At 39.2% G+C, this 19,245-nt stretch overlaps 2 protein-coding genes across 16 annotated transcripts in view; one reads left to right on the top strand and one right to left on the bottom strand.

Moving 5' to 3' along the window:
* RARS2 (arginyl-tRNA synthetase 2, mitochondrial) overlaps window positions 1–17,216 on the bottom strand; it is a 75,267-nt gene extending 58,051 nt beyond the window's left edge. For both annotated transcript variants that reach the window (XR_014064973.1, XM_081528598.1), the window contains exon 1: window positions 17,117–17,216. Coding sequence is in view for 1 of the 2 variants with exons in the window: in XM_081528598.1 (XP_081384724.1) it covers window positions 17,117–17,152 (36 nt within the window). In the remaining variant the exon portion in view is untranslated. The remainder of the gene's footprint in view (window positions 1–17,116) is intronic.
* Window positions 17,217–17,335: 119 nt separating this feature from the next.
* The window catches only part of ORC3 (origin recognition complex subunit 3), a 68,383-nt gene continuing 66,473 nt past the window's right edge, over window positions 17,336–19,245 (top strand). For 11 of the 14 annotated variants that reach the window (XM_081528588.1, XM_081528587.1, XM_081528597.1 and 8 more), the window contains exon 1: window positions 17,336–17,393. In XM_081528588.1, coding sequence (XP_081384714.1) covers window positions 17,370–17,393 — 24 coding nt within the window. In that variant the 5' untranslated portion in view covers window positions 17,336–17,369. Of the gene's footprint in view, window positions 17,394–18,461; window positions 18,696–19,245 lie in introns of those variants that run through there. The other 3 variants (XM_081528595.1, XM_081528593.1, XM_081528596.1) reach the window with 2 other exon arrangements.

Genomic DNA, 19,245 nt, shown 5'->3' with positions numbered 1-19,245 from the left:
AGCAATAAGATCTTCTGCCTATTCTTCTATTGTATTTTTGCCTATTTTAAATATATCTAAACTCTGCTGAAAAACAAAAGAATGTCACTCACCATGCAGTTATATACAAATTAAGTCATTAGCCACTGTAGTTGCTGACCAATAATACACCCAACAAAAAACAGAATGAGGCACTCTGTACTTTGGAAAAACAGGCCCCTTAGAAAGGTCTATGTACATCTCAGCAAGAATTTTAATAAATCCAGATTCTTGCATCTTCCCATATCTGAAGAAGAACTGAAATAATTAACTGAGACATTTGTTCCTTGTGATTAGCTGTAATCTCTTACTGAGATGTAAGCTTGACTGTACACATTCCCTAGCCAACAACCATGATTCAACTGTCTTCTCTTCCTACCTCTTTGGAGCAATTCACTCAGCTGCGAAGTGGCTGTCTCCCAGGCTATCCTCATCAGTGAGGTCCCTGAGTAAAACTGCAACTCACACAACGGAATACTACTCAGCCATAAAAAGAATAAAGCCATCTGCAGCAACATGGATGCAACCAGAATTTATCATAATAAGTGAAGTAAGTCAAAGAGAAAGACAAATGCCATATGATATCACTTATATGTGGAATCTCCAGGAGATGGTAAAGGACAGGGCAACCTGGCGTGCTGCAGTCCATGGGATCGCAAAAGAGTCGGACACAACTGAGCGACTGAACAACAACAAATATGTGGAATCTAAAAATATGACACAAATGAACTGATCTACAAGACAGAAAGAGACTCATGGACAAACAGAACAGACATGCGGAGGAGAGGTGCAGTGGGAGGCTGGAGTTAGTAGATGTAAGCTATTATATATGGAATGGATAAATAACATCTTATTGTATAGCATAGAGAACTACTGACATAGTCAGCATCCTATGATAAACCATCATGGAAAACTTGAGAATATATATATATGTATAACTGAATCATTGTGATGTATAGCAGAAATTAAACACTAAATCAACTGTACTTCAATAACACACTATAAAAAAACATGGTAAATTTGGTTGTTGTTCAGCCGCTAAGTAGTGTCCAACTCTGTGACCCCATCAACTGCAGAACGCTAGGCTTCCCTGTCCTTCACTGTCTCCCGGAGTTTGCTCAAACTCATGTCCACGGAGTCAGTGATGCCATCCAACCATTTCATCCTCTGTTGCCCGCTATGTGTATTTTCCCACAGTTAAAACCCAAAAGACAGACTTTGGAATTAAGTAGTATAAAGAAGTCTTCTTTAATCATCTCCCATTTCCTACCCATTTAACAAATTAAAATGAAAAGGAAGGAAGAAAGAAGAGGAGAAAGGAGAGAAGGTTAGAGGTTGGTTGGTTCTCCAGCAACAAATACACATGATAGGCAAGGCCCAAAGTTATAAACTTCAAGAATGGAAACCAAGGAAAGATACAGCAGGTTCTGAGAAGAAATGGAGCAGTCCTGTTTGGCAAGGCTCCTGCACTGAATTAACAATCTCACTGATACACCAAATCTGGAGAGAAAACATTGAATTCTATTTTTTTTCCCCATCTATGACTGATAGATGCTACAGAACTGCAGGCAAGAATGGGTAAAACAGAGAAGTGATTTAGGGCACTTTCCAGAAGTGAAGATTTTAGGGCCAGAATCTGAGGGCCTCCACAATGGAAACACAATATACTCCCCAATCACAGGGAGTAAATCCTGATATTGTGTTGCATGGGCAGGAAGAGCCATAGGAGAAAGTTTTACAGGAAGATGGAAAAATGTCAGAACTAGCAGCAAACATATGCCAAGTCAGAGTTCAGGAGTAATGTGTACAGGTCACCATGACCTCCTGGAGAGACAGAAGAGGAGTGGAAACCTGCACAGTGTATATTTTGTAACCACAAAAGTGAGCTGAGCCAAGAATAATGCTGATATGGAGAGTAAGGAAGTTGCCCACACAATGCGGAAGCAAATATAAAGTCTGGGCAGAGCTGTCAAGCACTAGTAAGATGAAAAAGAATAGGCATGAAAAACAGACAAGCCTAAAGAGAGCTCAATAAGGAGAGAGAAGGGGCAGGGACTGAAAGAAAAAAAAAAGACAGCATGAAAGGAATGTGTCATACAAGAGATCAAAGAACTCTAAAAGAAAAATACAACTTAATACAAAGACATGCTTCACAAGGGCTTCAAGATGTCTGAATATAATAACAAGAACTAAACGACTGAAACAGAGTGAAATAAAAAGGGAGTCTGATGATCAAACATTATAGAACTAATAATTAAACACAAAGGAAGAGTGTAGTCAGAACTGAAAACAGAACATAAAAGGGCTAAGATAATCAGAGAATATACATTTTAAAAAACATAAAGCAATCAAAGGTAAATAAAATTGGGCACAAGACAACTCAACCTTAGGGTAACTTGTGTCCCTAAAATAATAGATAGCCAATGGAAATTTGCTGTAGGACTTAGGGAACTCAAACTGGGACTCTGTAACTGGGACTCTGCATACAAGTATGCAGATGTCATTAATAAAGTGTTACTAACTCTGTCACAACTTAGAGGGGTGAGAAAGAGTAGGAGGTGGGAGGTAGGTTAAAAAGGGAGGGGACATATGTCACCTACGGCTAATTCATGTTGATGTATGGCAGAAATCAAACCAATACTGTAAAGCAATCATCCTTCAATTAAAAATTAAAAAAAAACAACAAAAAACGAAGAAGAGGTATACTGGCTCTCCAGCTGCAATAACTCTAGAGAAACAAAGCACAAACCCATGCTCTAGCGTGTCAAAAAGAGATGCAAAAGATTCTTAAGGGGAATCGAGCAGCCTTATTTAGCAGGGCTCCTACCTTAGTCTCATTTACCAGCAGTCATAGAAATGAATGAACAAAACCTAAGAAAAATAGAAAGTACTCATAGATATATATCGTGGCTCCCCCAGAAGCAGCGCCTGGGAAAAGGACTGCGTGCAGGCAGTTTATCTGGGAAGTGATTACTGGGGAGAGTAAGAGAAGAGAAAAAGTAAATATAAGATAGTGCTGATTCCTAGAATGTCGATGTTCATTCTTGACATCTCCTGTTTGACCACTTCCAATTTGCCTTGATTCATGGACCTAACATTTCAGGTTCCTATGCAATATTGCTCTTTACAGCATCGAACCTTGCTTCTATCACCAGTCCCATCCACAACTGGGTGTTGTTTTTGCTTTGGCTCCATCCCTTCATTCTTTCTGGAGTTATTTCTCCACTGATCTCCAGTAGCATATTGGGCACCTACTGACCTGGGGAGTTCATCTTTCAGTGTCCTATCTTTTTGCCTTTTCATACTGTTCATGGGGTTCTCAAGGCAAGAATACTGAAGTGGTTTGCCATTCCCTTCTCCAGTGGACCACATTCTGCATTGAAAAAGCAAAAGAGTTCCAGAAAAACATCTATTTCTGCTTTATTGACTATGCCAAAGCCTTTGACTGTGTGGATCACAATAAACTGTGGAAAATTCTGAAAGAGATGGGAATACCAGACCACCTGACCTACTTCTTGAGAAACCTGTATGCAGGTCAGGAAGCAGCAGTTAGAACTGGACATGGAACAACAGGCTGGTTCCAAACAGGAAAAGGAGTACGTCAAGGCTGTATATTGTCACCCTGTTTATTTAACTTATATGCAGAGTACATGATGAGACACGCTAGGCTGGAAGAAACACAAGCTGGAATCAAGATTGCCGGGAGAAATATCAATAACCTCAGATATGCGGATGACACCACCCTTATGGCAGAAAGTGAAGAACTAAAGAGCCTCTTGATGAAAATGAAAGAGGAGAGTGAAAAAGTTGGCTTAAAGCTCAACATTCAGAAAACTAAGATCGTGGCAACTGGTCCCATCACTTCATGGGAAACAGATGGGCAAACAGTGGAAACAGTGTCAGACTTTATTTTCCTGGGCTCCAAAATCACTGTAGATGATGACTGAAGACATGAAGTTAAAAGACACTTGCTGCTTGGAAGAAAAGTTATGACCAACCTAGACAGCATATTGAAAAGCAGAGACATTATTTTGTCAACAAAGATCTAGTCAAGGCTATGGTTTTTCCAATAGTCGTGTATGGATGTGAGAGTTGGACTATAAGGAAAGCTGAGCGCAGAAGAATTGATGCTTTTGAACTGTGGTGTTGGAGAAGACTCTTGAGAGTCCCTTGGACTGCAAGGAGATCCAACCAGTCCATCCTAAAGGAAATCAGTCCTGAATATTCATTGGAAGGACTGATGCTGATGCTGAAACTCCAATACTTTGGCCACCTGATGCGAAGAGCTGACTCATTTGAAAAGACCCTGATGCTGGGAAAGATTGAGGGCAGGAGGAGAAGGGGACGACAGAGGATGAGATGGTTGGATGGCATCAGTGGACATGGGTTTGGGTAGACTCCAGGAGTTGGTGATGGACAGGGAGGCCTGGCATGCTGCGGTTCACGGGATTGCAAAGAGTTGGACATGACTGAGTGACTGAACTGAAGATAGTGCTATCAAGGTCACTGATACAGGGAATAGGGGCTTAATTTCTATCTTACTTCTGTATACAATGTATACCAAAAGTGTCTATCCAAAAGTAGGGAGCAGGAGCCTCCATCCCTCAGTGATTGAGTGGGAGGTCCTTGATTGTGTTAACTCCACTCCACCTGAGGTGAGTCTGTGTTGGTAGCAGGCTTTTCCACAGGATGAAGTGCGTCATGTTAAGTAAATGGAAGCACATGTGAAAGTGTTCACAGCTGTGACAGCTAGAATCACGTGTGACCTAGGTGACAGGGCATAATTGTCAATAAAAGGGAAAGCATCCCTGAAATAAAGAACTAAATCTAAATCGTGGTATATTACTGCCATGGCACACCACTCACCAGTAAAATGAAAGAACTCGATCTCTGCGCACCATTATGGAGAAATCTCTTTTAATATTTGAAGCAAACAAACAAAAAAAAAAACACCCCAACTTGCAGAAGCAACTAAAGTTTGATTACTGCCTATATAAAATTTAATAACTTGAAAAAGAATACTATATGGGGTACTTTCGTAGGTAGTAAGTCACATGCACAGATATGATAAATACAAAACCTCATATGTGAAGAGAGTTTGCAACCAGGGATGGGTACCCAGGAGATTTTAATAGTATTAAAATAATAAATTTATTTTTTTAATAATAATAAAAAATTAATTTTAATTAATCCATTATTATTATTAATAAATAAATTTATTTTAATAATTTAATAAGTTTATTTTAATAAACTATTTGTAATAGTTTATTTCTCAGGTTCAGTGATGGGTACATGGGTATTAATAGTATTCTTTTCCATGATTAAAGATAGTCTTAAAAAGCAAAAAAGCGAGACAAACAAATGGAATCTACAGATCAAAATAAATGACTACATCAGGAAAACGCAATACAGAAAATGACACATCCTGGTCAAGTCACTAAATTTCAAAAATAAAGCACCCAATCAAGAAGACTCCAGAGATGAAATAAATGTATTTTACTTTATCATCATGTTACCTATTCACAAAGATCATATTCTGGTTAAAGCAAATAATTTAGAATTTATGTAGGGCGAGTTTCATCTACTGGAGAAGCTACAAAATTATACACTTGTTTCATCTGCCAGTTGGTTTTTAAATTGAATTAGTTGCCAATATATGAAAATCATAAAAATTTAAAAGAACATTATTGTATGGTGTTTGCATCTGTGGTATCAGACTCTGGAAAATCAAAATCAGAACTAAACAATCTGGTGTTATTGCTTTATTTCCAAAATGAAGATTTTTAATATTATTTCTAAATCTACTATTTTCATATTATTTTTAAACATGCTAATTTTCCAGTGATTAACCCTCCTTTTGATATGTCTAGGATTTTTTCTATCTGAAAAGTCATAATTTCTTTTAAAAAAAAGTTAAAAAAAATAATGCCCTTCTTGAAAAATCTACTCATAAAGAAGGGCAGCCAATTAAGCCATATATCAGGAGGATTGGACATATACCAGGTAAGCATTGTATTTAATTAAAAATAAAGAGAATAGAAGTATGCAGATGTCATTAATAAAGTGTTACTAACTTTGACAAAGTTACTGAAACAAATTAGGAAAGGTAGAGGAAAGTTACGCCAACTATAACAGTGTCACATATACTGCCTAAATCTGAAACATCAAGATTTTAAGAAATTTATTAACATCCAATGTTATATCAGTTTCAGGTGTACAACATAGTGATGCATGAAATGACAGCCAAAATAAGTGCAGTTACCATCTATCACCACACAAAGTTGCTACAATATTATTGACTATATTCCTTATGCGTACATTGGTCTGGTGACTTATTTATTTTACAGCTGGAAGCTTGTACCTCTTAATTCCCTTTACCTCTTTTGTCTGATCCCCCAGCCCCTCCCCTTTGGTAACCACCAGTTTGTTCTCTGTAGAGATGAGTCTCTGAAACAGTGAGATTAAAAAGAAAATAACGCTCCAAATTTTGATGCTGTTCATGATCTCACTGCAGAGGGCTCATTGACAAAATATATCAATAATTCTTTGAAATGTACTTTTGTTGCTGTTGTTAAATTCAAGCTAAACTGTGTTTAACACTTTTTACCTAAAACTACATTTAGGTTACGAATATATGAGGAATCATGATACTATTATACTTTTAGCGGTCGGACATTATTCATTGTAAAACTTAAAAAACTGGTTACAATACAGCCCAATTTTTATAAAAAGCCTATCTATCCTTCCTTTTTTCCACCTGTATATCTGCAAAGAAATGTATCTAAAATAAATGTCAACATTAGTGATGATAACTACTTATGGGGGAGATTTAAAAAAATATTCTTGGCACCTTTTTTATTGTAATTCTTTACAATAAGCAGGTATTACTTTTGCAAAAATGAGGAAGGCTTTTTCCTTTATGCACAACTTTACAAAAGTATCTACTGTTAAGGAATTCCTATTGAAAATTAAGCAGTATGATTCAGATACACAGTTTCCTGGTTACCTAACTTCATGTAGGGTTGTTGCACCGCACCCTGCAGGCCTGAAAGCCTTGTTGATGCCAGCCTGAAGACCAAAGAAAGGAACGAGGAGAGAGTGACAGACACTAATGATTTATCAGATAGAAAAAGCTTACATGTCTGAAGCCCAGGACCTGGAAAACATCCCACCCTGTAGAGCAGACAAGACACAGCAGCCATTTTTGCTACTTGAGGAAGAAGGAGGCTACCATTTCTAGGTGGAACTGACGTCAGGTTGGCTCACCAGTTACCAGAAAAACCAGCAGCTGAGGGAGGGGGCAAGAAAGTAGGCAGTTACTGATTAAGCACTATTAATTAAGAGGATTGGATAGTCATGCGAGTGAAGCAGGGCCTGGTCAGCAGAGAATATACAGAGAGCAAGGGAACAGCCATCTTGAATGACCTGACCAAACAGGTGCTAAAGTTTTCACCTAGGCTAGTGGATAATAATTAGGTCCCCAACACCAGCCTCTGGGGGTAGTGGCGTGGAAAGGTGGTTCAAAATACCACATCCTCAAAACTCTAAGATAATAATGACTAATGAATACTGCATTTATACAATATATAAAACACAATCCTGGGCACTCTATTTATATTAATTCGTTGAATCTTAATGACAACTCTCTAAGGTAGCTGAATAATTTTCCATTTTACAAATGAAGTACAGTGAACTTACCTACTTATCAGAGAAGCTGGATTTAAACCTGTATCTTCTGTTCTTAATCACTATACCAGGGATTCCCACATTTTGCTGCCCATGGGAATGACCCGGGGATCTTTAGAAAACACTGATGTCTGGGTCCCACATGCAAATATTCTAATTAATACAGGGTGTGACCTGAGCAACAGATGTTAAAAAGTTCTTGGGATTGATTCTAATGTGAGGTAAAGCATGGGGACGACTGTACTATACCTTTCTGCTGGTGGTTGTCCTCAGCTAGCTGCTATCAAGCCTGAGTGAATATCAGAATCATCTGATAAGGTTTAGAACTTCAAGGCCCCTGCCTCATCACAGCCCAAGGGACCTGGGCTTAGGTATTGTTTTTAATGCTTCTCAGGTGATTCTCGTCTCAAGTAGACAAAGGTAGAGACAGACTGCATAGGGAGATACCAGCTGCCTCCCATGTTAACAATCAGTGCCCAAATGAAGGAGGGTTTTTAATTAATCCGAGGAGTATAATTCAAACAGATGGGGCACACACAAAAAAATAAGAAAACGTTAAGAACCACTATCAAATATTGGAGAGCATGGTTTTTCATTTATTTACAGTCTCATAGGTTCCGAATTATTCTGGAAATAATAGGACTTTCTTCAACTGTCTCTGAGATTGAACTTAGTGTTTTCTCTGATGAGAAAGTGACCTAAGAGTTTCCTTGGCTACAGATTTCTCTTTTTTTCCCTTTAGGTAAAGGTGTTTCTCCTGGGTTATATCTGGGGCTACCACAGATACAACAAGAGCATCTTGATAGCTATCCACTTGAGGCCTCATAATAGTGCAAGAAAAATTTTTTAAAGAATATGTCAGAAGTTTATTCAGTTGAAAATAAAACACTAAAAGAAGACTAAGGCTCAAAAATTTAAACCTGAAGACAGAGGAATAAAATCCACAAAACGTTAGGCACAGTCCTTAAAAAACAAACTAAATAACTTATAACTGAGCAAAGAGGAAACCTGAGGTTGAAAGCAGCACCATGTCTTAAAAGGGAGAATCAAAGTGAAAATTCACATATGCCAGATCTGGTTTGGGGGCCTATCACCAGAGATTCTCATGTATAACACAATAATGACTAACACCTACTGGATGCTTACAATGTGCCAGGTACAATTGTAAGCCTTGGATTTGGCAACCTTAAGTCAAAGATTCTAATGTAACAGAACCTGGCTCCCAGGATACCTGGCGTGAAAAAGACAATAATTAATCAGCTTGAGGGCAGTTCTCAACAATTTGTTTCCCTTACACACAGGCACACATAAGTTCCACGTTTGGTAGCCAGGAACTGAACACAGAGTCAAAAAAATATACTATCAGTGCGGCTCGTCTACACAGACTTGAAATTCAGTTAGGAGTTTAACTTGCCAGGTTCAAGATCAAAATCTCCAATAACCATACAAAACATCCTAACTTAGCTGATGAAAAAAAGATCCTTATGCTTTAGCAACCAAACATATAGGTGGCAGAACTGATACCTTATGAAAATTAGTTCTATATTTTTATCCAGGTAACAGTCTACAAGGCAATGAGTTTCAAAATTCTTGAAAGATGATCACTTTTCCAGATTCTGAATTACTTAAACTATCAATTATCCTTGGTTATTCCTCATTTCTGTCTCTAATATAAGCAGATCCCAAGTGTATGTTTGCCAGCAAGAGCCAGTATTCCCACATGTGCAGATTTTCTTCAGGTCTGAACTAGTTCAAAGACTCAAATACTCAGCAAACAAGGTATCAACTGAAACTTCAGTTCAGTCCAGTCCCTCGGTCGTGTCCAACTCTTTGCGACCCCATAGACTGCAGCACACCAGGACTCCCTGTCCATCAACAATTCCTGGGGTTTACTTGAACTCATATCCATTGAGTCAGTGATGCCATCCAACCATCTGATCCTCTGTCATCCCCTTCTCCTCCTGCCTTTAATCTTTCCCAGCATCAGGGTCTTTTCAAATGAGTCAGCTCTTCGCATCAGGTGGCCAAAGTACTGACGTTTCAGCTTCAGCATCAGTCCTTCCAATGAATATTCAGGACTGATTTCCTTTAGGATGGACTGGTTGGATCTCCTTGCAGTCCAAGGGACTCTCAAGAGTCTCCTCCAACAGCACAGTTCAAAAGTATCAATTCTTCGGCACTCAGCTTTCTTTATAGTCCAACTCTCACATCTATACATGACTACTGGAAAAACCATAGCCTTGACTAGACAGACCTTTGTTGGCAAACTGATGTCTCTGCTTTTTAATATGCTGTCTAGGTTGGTCATAACTTTTCTTCCAAGGACCAAGCGTCTTTTAATTTCATGGCTGCAGTCACCATCTGCAGTGATTTTGGAGCCCCCCAAAATAAAGTCTGTCACTGTTTCCATTGCTTCCCTATCTATTTGCCATGAAATGATGGGACCCAATGCCATGATCTTAGTTTTCTGAATGTTGAGCTTTAATCCAACTTTTTCACTCTCCTCTTTCACTTTCATCAAGAGGCTCTTTCATTCTTCTTCGCTTTCTGCCATAAGGGTGGTGTCATCTGCATATCTGAGGTTATTGATATTTCTCCCAGCAATCTTGATTCCAGTTTGTCCTTTGTCCAGCCCAGCGTTTCTCATGATGTACTCTGCATATAAGTTAAAGAAGCAGGGTGACAATATACAGCCTTAACGTACTCCCAGTCCGTTGTTCTGTGTCCAGTGTCCAGTGTCCAGTTCTAACTGTTGCTTCCTGATCTGCATACAGGTTTTTCAGGAGGCAGGTCAGGTGGTCTGGTATTCCCATCTCTTGAAGAATTTTCCACAGTTTGTTGTGATTCACACAGTCAAAGGCTTTGGCATAGTCAAAGGTATGACCTAAATCAAAAAAGAACTTCCCAAACGATTTGACAGTAAGTTACCTGCAGTTATTTATAATGGAAGAAATTTAGCATGGCTCTTACAGAACTTGTGGTTTGAAGCTGAACTGAATGCTGGTTAGCCTGTGAGAATAGGTTGGAAGCAAAGTACACACTTAGGTAATACAGTCAGTTGCTGTGGTTCACCTGAATGTGTGAGAGTATCTTCCTGAATTACCAGTCCTAAACTGCAAAATTTATGTTGGGAAGATACTCCAGCTTAGGACTAGATGACAACAACTGGACAGGTTTAACGGCTCCTTGAGGTCACACATGAGATCTGACAACACAACTCCTCAGCAGTCAGGGAGCTGTGTCTTCTATTCACTGTTACCAGTGTATCTCCTCTATCAATTTATATATTCAATAGATAATAAATTAATGAGGAGGGGAATTTAAGGTCTTTAAAATCTAACAGTCACATAACAATGAAATGCAGTGAGCCTATACTGAAAAAAAAGGTTGTTGAAAAACATCAACAAAACTGGAATGGATTGTAAATTAAATTTTAGAAAAAATCTATCAGTGTGATATGAATCTAGTAACTGAACTGTGGTTATCTAAGGTAAGCCTTGTTCTTAGAAGTAAACAATTGGGTATTAGGAGGTTCAGGAGTATAATTTATGAAACCTACTCTCAAATGATTCGGCAAAACAGATCATACAGATATAAAGATAATGATGAAGCAAATGTGTAACACATTTATTGGTGAATCTGGATAAAGGGTATATGGAGTTCTCTCTACTACTCTTACAACTTTTCTGTAAGTTTGAAATTTGCTTCAAAATTAAAAGGAATTAAAATGAACTAGCTTAATTTATCCTCAACATCAAAACCTAAAGAAAAAGCAAGTGAGAAAGGGAAACAAATCTATACTGTGTCATTATGTTTCTGAGCCAGAGAGAGTGCTGAACATTTTACCAAGGTCATTCTACAGAATCCAAACAATTTGTGTTTTGAGTCAGTTGGGTTGGTTAGTCAGTGAACTCCACAGTTTTGTAGCTCTGTGACTTTATTCTCTCCATCTTCTTGAGTCTCAGTGTCCTCCTCTATGAAGTGGAGATAATGCTGCCAAGAGCACAAGATGAATGAGATGATTAAATGAGATTCTAATATCAAGTATTGAACACTTCATCTGCATACCACTGTGCTGAGGGTTGGGAGACAAATCTCTATGGGACTCTTACGTTTCTGCAAGTCTTATGCAAAACCCAAACTGCTCTTTGTCCTGGACTATCTTTTCAAGGATGTTTGTATAACAAACAGCTTTGTGAGACGAAAACAGTGTTGCACATCAGAATAAAGGGGAACATTCCTGCTGTCATTACAAAAGTCTCAGGGTCCTCTCCTATATAACACACATCATCTGACCCTCTGCACAGGGCCCTCTGGGAAGAGTTGGAGCTTGGGGAATCCACACAAGAAAATGATGATACTCTGGCTACTACTTTTGCTGGAAATAATGAAATAATAGAATCCTTTTCTTTCTCCCAGGGCTCTTACATTTTCTGCCACCGTCCATGAACTGTGGCTGACTAACCTGTAAGGTAAAATCACCAACTCTTCATAGTTTTCAACACTAACCCCTCTGTGTTAATATTACATCACTAAAGCTTATCAATAGCCCTGTAAAGTTCAGTGAAATGCTGCGTGGTACAAGTAAGGTATTCCATATCATCATCATCAATCCTTGCAATAAACTAGAAATCAATACCATCATCTGATAGCTGACAGATTAATTAAAAGCTGCCAAGAGTAAATCTGTTACATTAATGAAAGGACTGGAGTTTGAATTCTTTGCACTTTTACCATGTCATCTCACAGTTTTAAAATTATGAACTCATTTGGAGTAGCTGAAAAGTTTATATTACATCCCAACAGGTATATTTCAGGCACTTTGCTGATCTGGGGAAAGAACATTGAAGAAAACATGCTCTCTCTGTCTTTGTGACGCTTATAACATACACCAAAACAAGTAAAACATGACAAAATAATTAACTCTTATAAGTGTTATGACAGAAGCAAACAAGGGACTGAGATACAGAATAAATGGAGGACGTATTTATCAAACTACAGGTTGTCAGTTGGGAATAAATTCAGTGAGTTCCAATCAGCATTTCTGGGGAAAAATGAAGCAGTACAGAATAGAAAAGAATGCACACAGATTACAAACTATTGTTCTGTGCAACTTCTATCTAGTACAGGAAGTCATAGTACAAAGTGCATTTGCTCAAGGCACAGAGAATAATCTAGGCAATCCAAATGTGATGGCAATGGAAGAACTTACTAGGTTGGAAAACAAGAAAATTACAGTGTGGTTACGATCCTACAGAAAGAAGGGCTAGAGTGGCATGAATTACTGTTGGAAAGAAAGATGTTAAGGTTCTGACAGTGAGTTTGTGTAATTTTAAACAGATAAGTGATCTGATTTATGCTCTAGAAGTCACTTTTGTTGCTCTAAAGAGAATGGATTGGAGAGAGGGCAAGAATGGAGACAGAAAGACCCATAAGAATGCTGCTGTAAGTAGCTGATGCACTGACAATGGTAGTTTAGCTTGGGGTGGGGGAAAGAAGGAACAGCAGCAATGGGAAAAGAGCGGATGAATTCAAGATATTATTTTGAAAACAGAATCAAAAGAACTTGCTGAAGTAAGCATCAGAAGTATACGCTAAAGAATCAGTTATACCCAAATATTGTGGTTTCATGCGCATGCCACGCTCGCTCATGTGTCTGTGGGCATGCTCTTCATGAAAAATCCTATCGCCACCAAGCTCTCACTCTCCTCACTTAGTAAACTTCTACCCAACCTCTCTTCAACAGCACCTTTTCCACAAAGCCTTCTCTGACACTAAGAAGCTGTCTTCTTCATATTCCCTTAGCATGTCACACATGGTTTTGATACAGCGGTTACAGACTGCACTGCAGCAACCTGTTTATACAACTGTTTCTCAAGTTACTCTGGAGCCATGCCAGGAAAGAATCCATATTCCATTCACCTTCATCTTTGGGTCTGAGGCGCTTAGAAACTTTAGGTGCTTAGAAAACTTTAGACTCTGAGAACCAGAGAAATGGCAACATAAAAAGATCTCAGCTTGGTCCCTAGTGTTGAAGATGGAAAGATGAGACCATGAACCAGTTAGCAGGAGTGGCCAAGATGACTGGTTAGGAAGACCCTGAACTCGCCTTCTCCCATGGGTATAGCAAAATTACAACTATTTACAGACCAACTATTGATGAGAAAGACCTGAAGACTACAAGAAAATGTCTTCTTACAATTAAAGATATAAAGAAGGAACCACAACTACGTGGGTAGGAGAGGTGGAGAATAGTATAATCAAGACCCAAACTCCCAAAAGGACAACAAATGGGAGGAAAATTACAAGACCAGAGGTTCTTCCAAAGGAGTGAGATCTGAGCCCCACATCTGGTCTTGCACCAGAAAAATAAGTTCTCAGACCATTTGGCTTTGAATGCTGGAGGGGCTTACTTTCAGGAGAGCCAGAGATTTGCAGGAAACAGACTCCACTCTTAAAGAGTACACACAAAATCTTATACAGTCTAAGACCTATGGCAGAAGCAGTACTTTGAAAGGAGCAAAAAATAAGTGAGTGAGCCTGCACCAAACTAAATAACTTTTGCATAGCAAAACAAAAAAGGTCACCTACTGAATGGGAGAAGATAATTGCAAATGATACACCAGGCAAAGGGTGAGCATCCAAAACATATAAAGAATTCATACAACTAAAAAAAAAAAACAAAACACCCAATTAAAAAATGGGCAGAGGACTCGAACAGATGTTTTTCCAAGATATACAGATGGCCAATAGGCACATGAAAAGATGCTCAACATAACTAATCATCAGGCACATGCAGATCAAAACCACAATGGATGTCAATTCACATCTGGCAGAATGGCTATTATCAAAAGACAACAAATAACAAGTGTTAGTGAGGATGTGGAGAAAGGGAACCCTTGTGCACTGATGTTGGGAATGTAAACTGGTGAAGCCATTATGGAAACTAGTATGGAGATTTCTCAAAAAATTAAAACTAGAACTGCCACACAATCTATGAATTTCACTTCTAGGTATATATCCAAAGAAAATAAAAACACTAATTCAAAAAGATATATGCACTCTTATGTTCATTATAGCATTATTTACTATAGCCAAGATATGGAAGTGATGTTAGTGTCCATCAATAAACGCATAGGTAAAGAGGATGTGGTGTATGTATACCATGGACTATTATCCAGCCATAAAAAGAAAAAAAAAAGGAGTCTTCCCATTTGCGATGACATGGATGGATCTAAAGGATATTACACTATGTGGTATGTCACACAGAGAAAGGCAAATACTGTATGGTTTCACTTTTAAACAAAAGTGAAAAATATCAATAGGTAAGGGTGATTTAAAAAAAAACTACTCATTAATCAAAATTTGCTGCATCAATGTGCTCTTTCATGTGACACATTACTTCATTCCTAAATTAGGTAAGGAACCCCATTCATAGAGGCATGTATTACACATATTTTTATTTTTATCCTTGTTTTAGATTATCTCTCAATTATCTTGTTTGGGGAAATATATGTTTGCTTAGTCTTAGTTTATATTGTCACACAACTCTACTACATTCTGCTTAATGATCAGATTGTGCTCCTCACCTTCACAAACTAAATAGCATAGTGTATAGGATGGAGCTGATTTCGAAGTTAGATCTCTGTTCATGAACCAACTCTTCAATTTATTGACCAGGAGATGTGGGTAGGTTACTTAATCTCTCTGGATCTCAATTTGCTCAACTGTATCACAAGGTTAATACCTCTCTATGGTAGGGGTGTCCCAAGGTTTAAATGTGACTGTGAAGTAATTAGCAGAAATACACTCAATACATATTAATTCCTGTTTCCCCAACTTGCTTTCTCTACAAGGAAGGATATAGCCTTTGCAAAACTAAACACAAAACGTTTCTAGTCATGGCACTATCTTGACCTCAGGGCTTTGAATGAAAACCAACTCGCACAAACACACAAAAGCTTGGACACTGAGGTGCAAAGCTACCTACCCTGGACATAGTTTACCGTCCATGTTAACATGATTTTATTATTTCTTTGCATTCATTAGCATGATTTTACTTTTTTGGAAGAGTAAAAAAAAAAACATTTTTGATGAAGTCTAACGTTCCAGTGTTTTATTCCCATCCTTATTACAGAGCTGTTTAAATACTGAAACTGATTCCCCTCTAAAACCAAGTTCCTCTGCCAAGTTCATGATTAATCTCTCAATCCAAAATGAGATTGGATTGTTAATGGATTGGATTGGATTGTTATTCCCTTTCTTGTCTAACACCTGATCCCCTCAAGACTGAGGAGGAGCATCAAAGTAAGGGACTGAAACCAACCAGGACCCTGCGAGTCTCTCTCGGGTATAAAAAACTTTCTAGTTCCCTTCAGCCCCCTAGATCTTCCCTGAGTTCCAAACAGGCAGATTCAAACAGTTATAAATCAGGAAAGTGAGGGAATACAGAAGAAAAAGGAAAAGCAGTCAAACAATCAGGCAGGGAGAAGGCAGAATCCTAATTACCCCTCAGGGGATACACACAACAATCTACTTCGAATTCCTCTACTGGAACGAGGCGTCCACCCAGGTGAAGGAAGTAACTACCTGCTAGCTAAGAACTCGGACTGGTCAGAACCTAAGGAATGAAGATGTCGATCCTTTCTGATCCTGATGATTTCAACTAAACCTTATACTCTCAACCACTGACTCAATTTGATATAGAATTCACCTGCTCAAGCCCCTTCATGAAAATGCACAATACCCTTTGCTTAAAACCTCCCCAATTTTGCCACCTGAGAAGATACTGCTCTGGGAAAGGTAACCCTTGGCAACCCCCACTTCTCCGTACTTGGAGGCAAGTAATAAATCCTTCCTTCTCCTCATCTTTGGTTTGGCTGCGTCTTCTGCCCCAACACCCGTCAAGAGGCAAACTGTTTTCCAGGAACACTATGTCTCAGAATCAAGAAAAACAGCGTCTCATGTTATATTTGGGGTTACCAAAAATAACGCTAGGACGGGCAGCCAAAATGACTGCAAGAGAAATGACTAGTTCTTAAGTTAGCTCTTTTGAAATGGAAATTCAGATCCATCATCAACTACACTAAGAGACCGGAACACTTAACTTCTAGAGGGTCTAGGTATGGCCCACTGACTTTCTATCCAAGTAAAGCACGCTGAGCTACGGGGCAGTAAGCAGTGAGGGGAGGTTTACTGTTCACCCTGAAAACTGATCTGGGCCGCAGGCTCAAACCTCGACCGGGTTTGCCTCGGCCGCTCCAGCACCTCCTGAAAGCCGAAAGCAGGCGGGAAAAACAAACAGGGTATCAGCAGGACCCGCGCGGCCTCCCGGTGACTGGGGGCTGGCTCGCAGCGGTGAAAGAGCTTCGTGGCTCAAGGGTCCACCATATGCCAGTTCCCGGGCCCGTACCTGACTGGCGATGGACCTGCGGAAACCGCACGCCATGTCTCTCTGACTCCACGAAGCCGGTTCCAGCTGGAAGGTCCAGAAATTCGCTCCTCCCTTCTCTGCACGCCCCGCCTCCGCGCGCCGGAAGCCCGCCCCGAAGCGTGCTGCCAGCCAATCAAGCAGCAGCGTGGCCCGTTACTAACCTCTGCCCCGCTGCCGCGAGGGAGCGCGGGAAATCCCGAGTGCATCAGGAGTTCCAGGGGTTGCTGGAGCCATGGCCACGTCTTCGGTGTCCAAGGTATGTGGGGGCGGGCGCCCACTAGGACTCCATAGCTGCCTCATTTTCTTGTGAAGGAGGGATGAAGCAGAGGTTACATTGTCCAGTTGTACTGGCTCGAAGGGAAGGAGCGGCGGGAGGAGCTGGGGCATCTTTGCTCCGCGTCTGGTGGAGGCCAACTTTGCTTGGGGAGCGAAAAACGCCGAAATGCCTTAGTGTTTTGCCTCGTAGGAGGGTTTAAGTTCTGTTTTGTGGAGTTCGTATCCCGGGAGGATGTGCCCTAGTCTGCCCTCTTTTTTCTCATGTTTATTGTGCTCCAAACGCTGTTAGGTACCGAGATACAAGTGGTAAAAAAAAAATAGACGCAGATGTTTTCGTCATTACCGAAAATTCTTTTAGAGCCTCTTTAGACAGTAAGTGCCGCTTAGTAATAGTAGGAATACAACTGGCAGCTCCTGAAACTTAAGCTATGTGATAAACCTGTGAATGCAGATATAGTTGCAAAGACTTTGCTCCCGTTCAAACAGTAAATTAATGAAGGATATACCATGCATTTAATTTTTAGTTTTGATTAAAACTACATTAGAATAAAATTATGAGACTCAGTACTTGGCAAGACTACATATTTGGGAAAAACTACAAACCATAGGATTTAAGCTTATTGAAGTTTGAGCGACTGTGATGCTAGGTGCAAATGCGAGAAGAGCTGTCACTGCTAGTATTTTTTTTTTTAGGGTTGATGCTGTTTGTATTTTGCCCTGGTTATCAAGTTCATAGGTTTTAAAAAAGTTTTATTGGGAGTATAGTTGTTTTACAATGTTAGTTAGTTTACGATGTGTTAATTTCTGTTGTTGTTCAGTTGCTAAGTCCTGTCCTTGTACAACAAATGAATCAGCTATATGTATACATAAATTTTTTTAATTTCCTTCCTGTTGGTTCCATAGGTTTTGAGTGGTCTGTCCCCTAATCCTTTTTGTTGCTTAAGCTTTTCTTATTTTTGTATATCTTGCAGGATTGTGAGAGGTTTATGTTTTTTTTTTTCCAGGAAAGCATTTATGACATAATAGATGCTTGTATTGACATAATTATGAAGGACATGTTATGTAAATGAGAATCTTTAAGGACTATTTCATTGGTTTATGGAACTGTCATCTTCCTTTTTTACTTTAAACTAAACTTCTCTTTCCTTGTCTTGTTTTCTGGCTTGTTGGCTTTCCTCCCGTCTTCTTCCATCTCCAACACCATTTCCTGATCAGTAGTTCAATGTGAATAATGGTATTACTCCCACAGTCCTTGGATCTATCCTGAGATGACTTTTCCTAGGTATATTTCTTTCATTTTCCATAGAAATGGAAATCTTGAAGAAGCTATCTATGATACAGCTTTAGGATTGTAGAACAAACATAGGACCAGCAGCTTGGGGCCTGTGTATCACTAGTCAAATAATACGAAACTCAGTGTAGCTAGGAAATTACCAAAAAAATTATTTGACAAGCATTCATCCATTTTGTATACTGATTGCCTAATGTGTATGTTAACACTATCCTAAACACTGGGGAGACAGTTATGAGTTAAATGCAGTCTGTGCTCTGAAAGCAGTTACTAACTGGGGAGACATCCATAAATAGCTATCTTACATAGTGAAAATAATTTAAAACAAAGCAAAATCAAGATATGCAAGTACTGTGAGATATTAGGAGAAGGAATAATTCTTCTGATTAGAGAAATTGGGGAAGGGTTCCCAAAGCAGGTGAATTTGAGTCAAAGTTTAATGGATAAATGAATAAGGATTTTATCAGATGAAGAAAGGTATGTAAGGTGAATCAGTAGCCAAAATTGTCTGTGTCCTGCCAAGGTTCTAGATACTTGGAAT

This window comes from Giraffa tippelskirchi, chromosome 9 (assembly GCF_054371585.1).
Source record: "Giraffa tippelskirchi isolate mGirTip1 chromosome 9, T2T-mGirTip1v1.2.pri, whole genome shotgun sequence".
NCBI classification, from domain to species: domain Eukaryota; kingdom Metazoa; phylum Chordata; class Mammalia; order Artiodactyla; family Giraffidae; genus Giraffa; species Giraffa tippelskirchi.
Note: the sequence above shows the minus strand (reverse complement) of the source record. Positions and strands in the feature narration are given on the sequence as shown.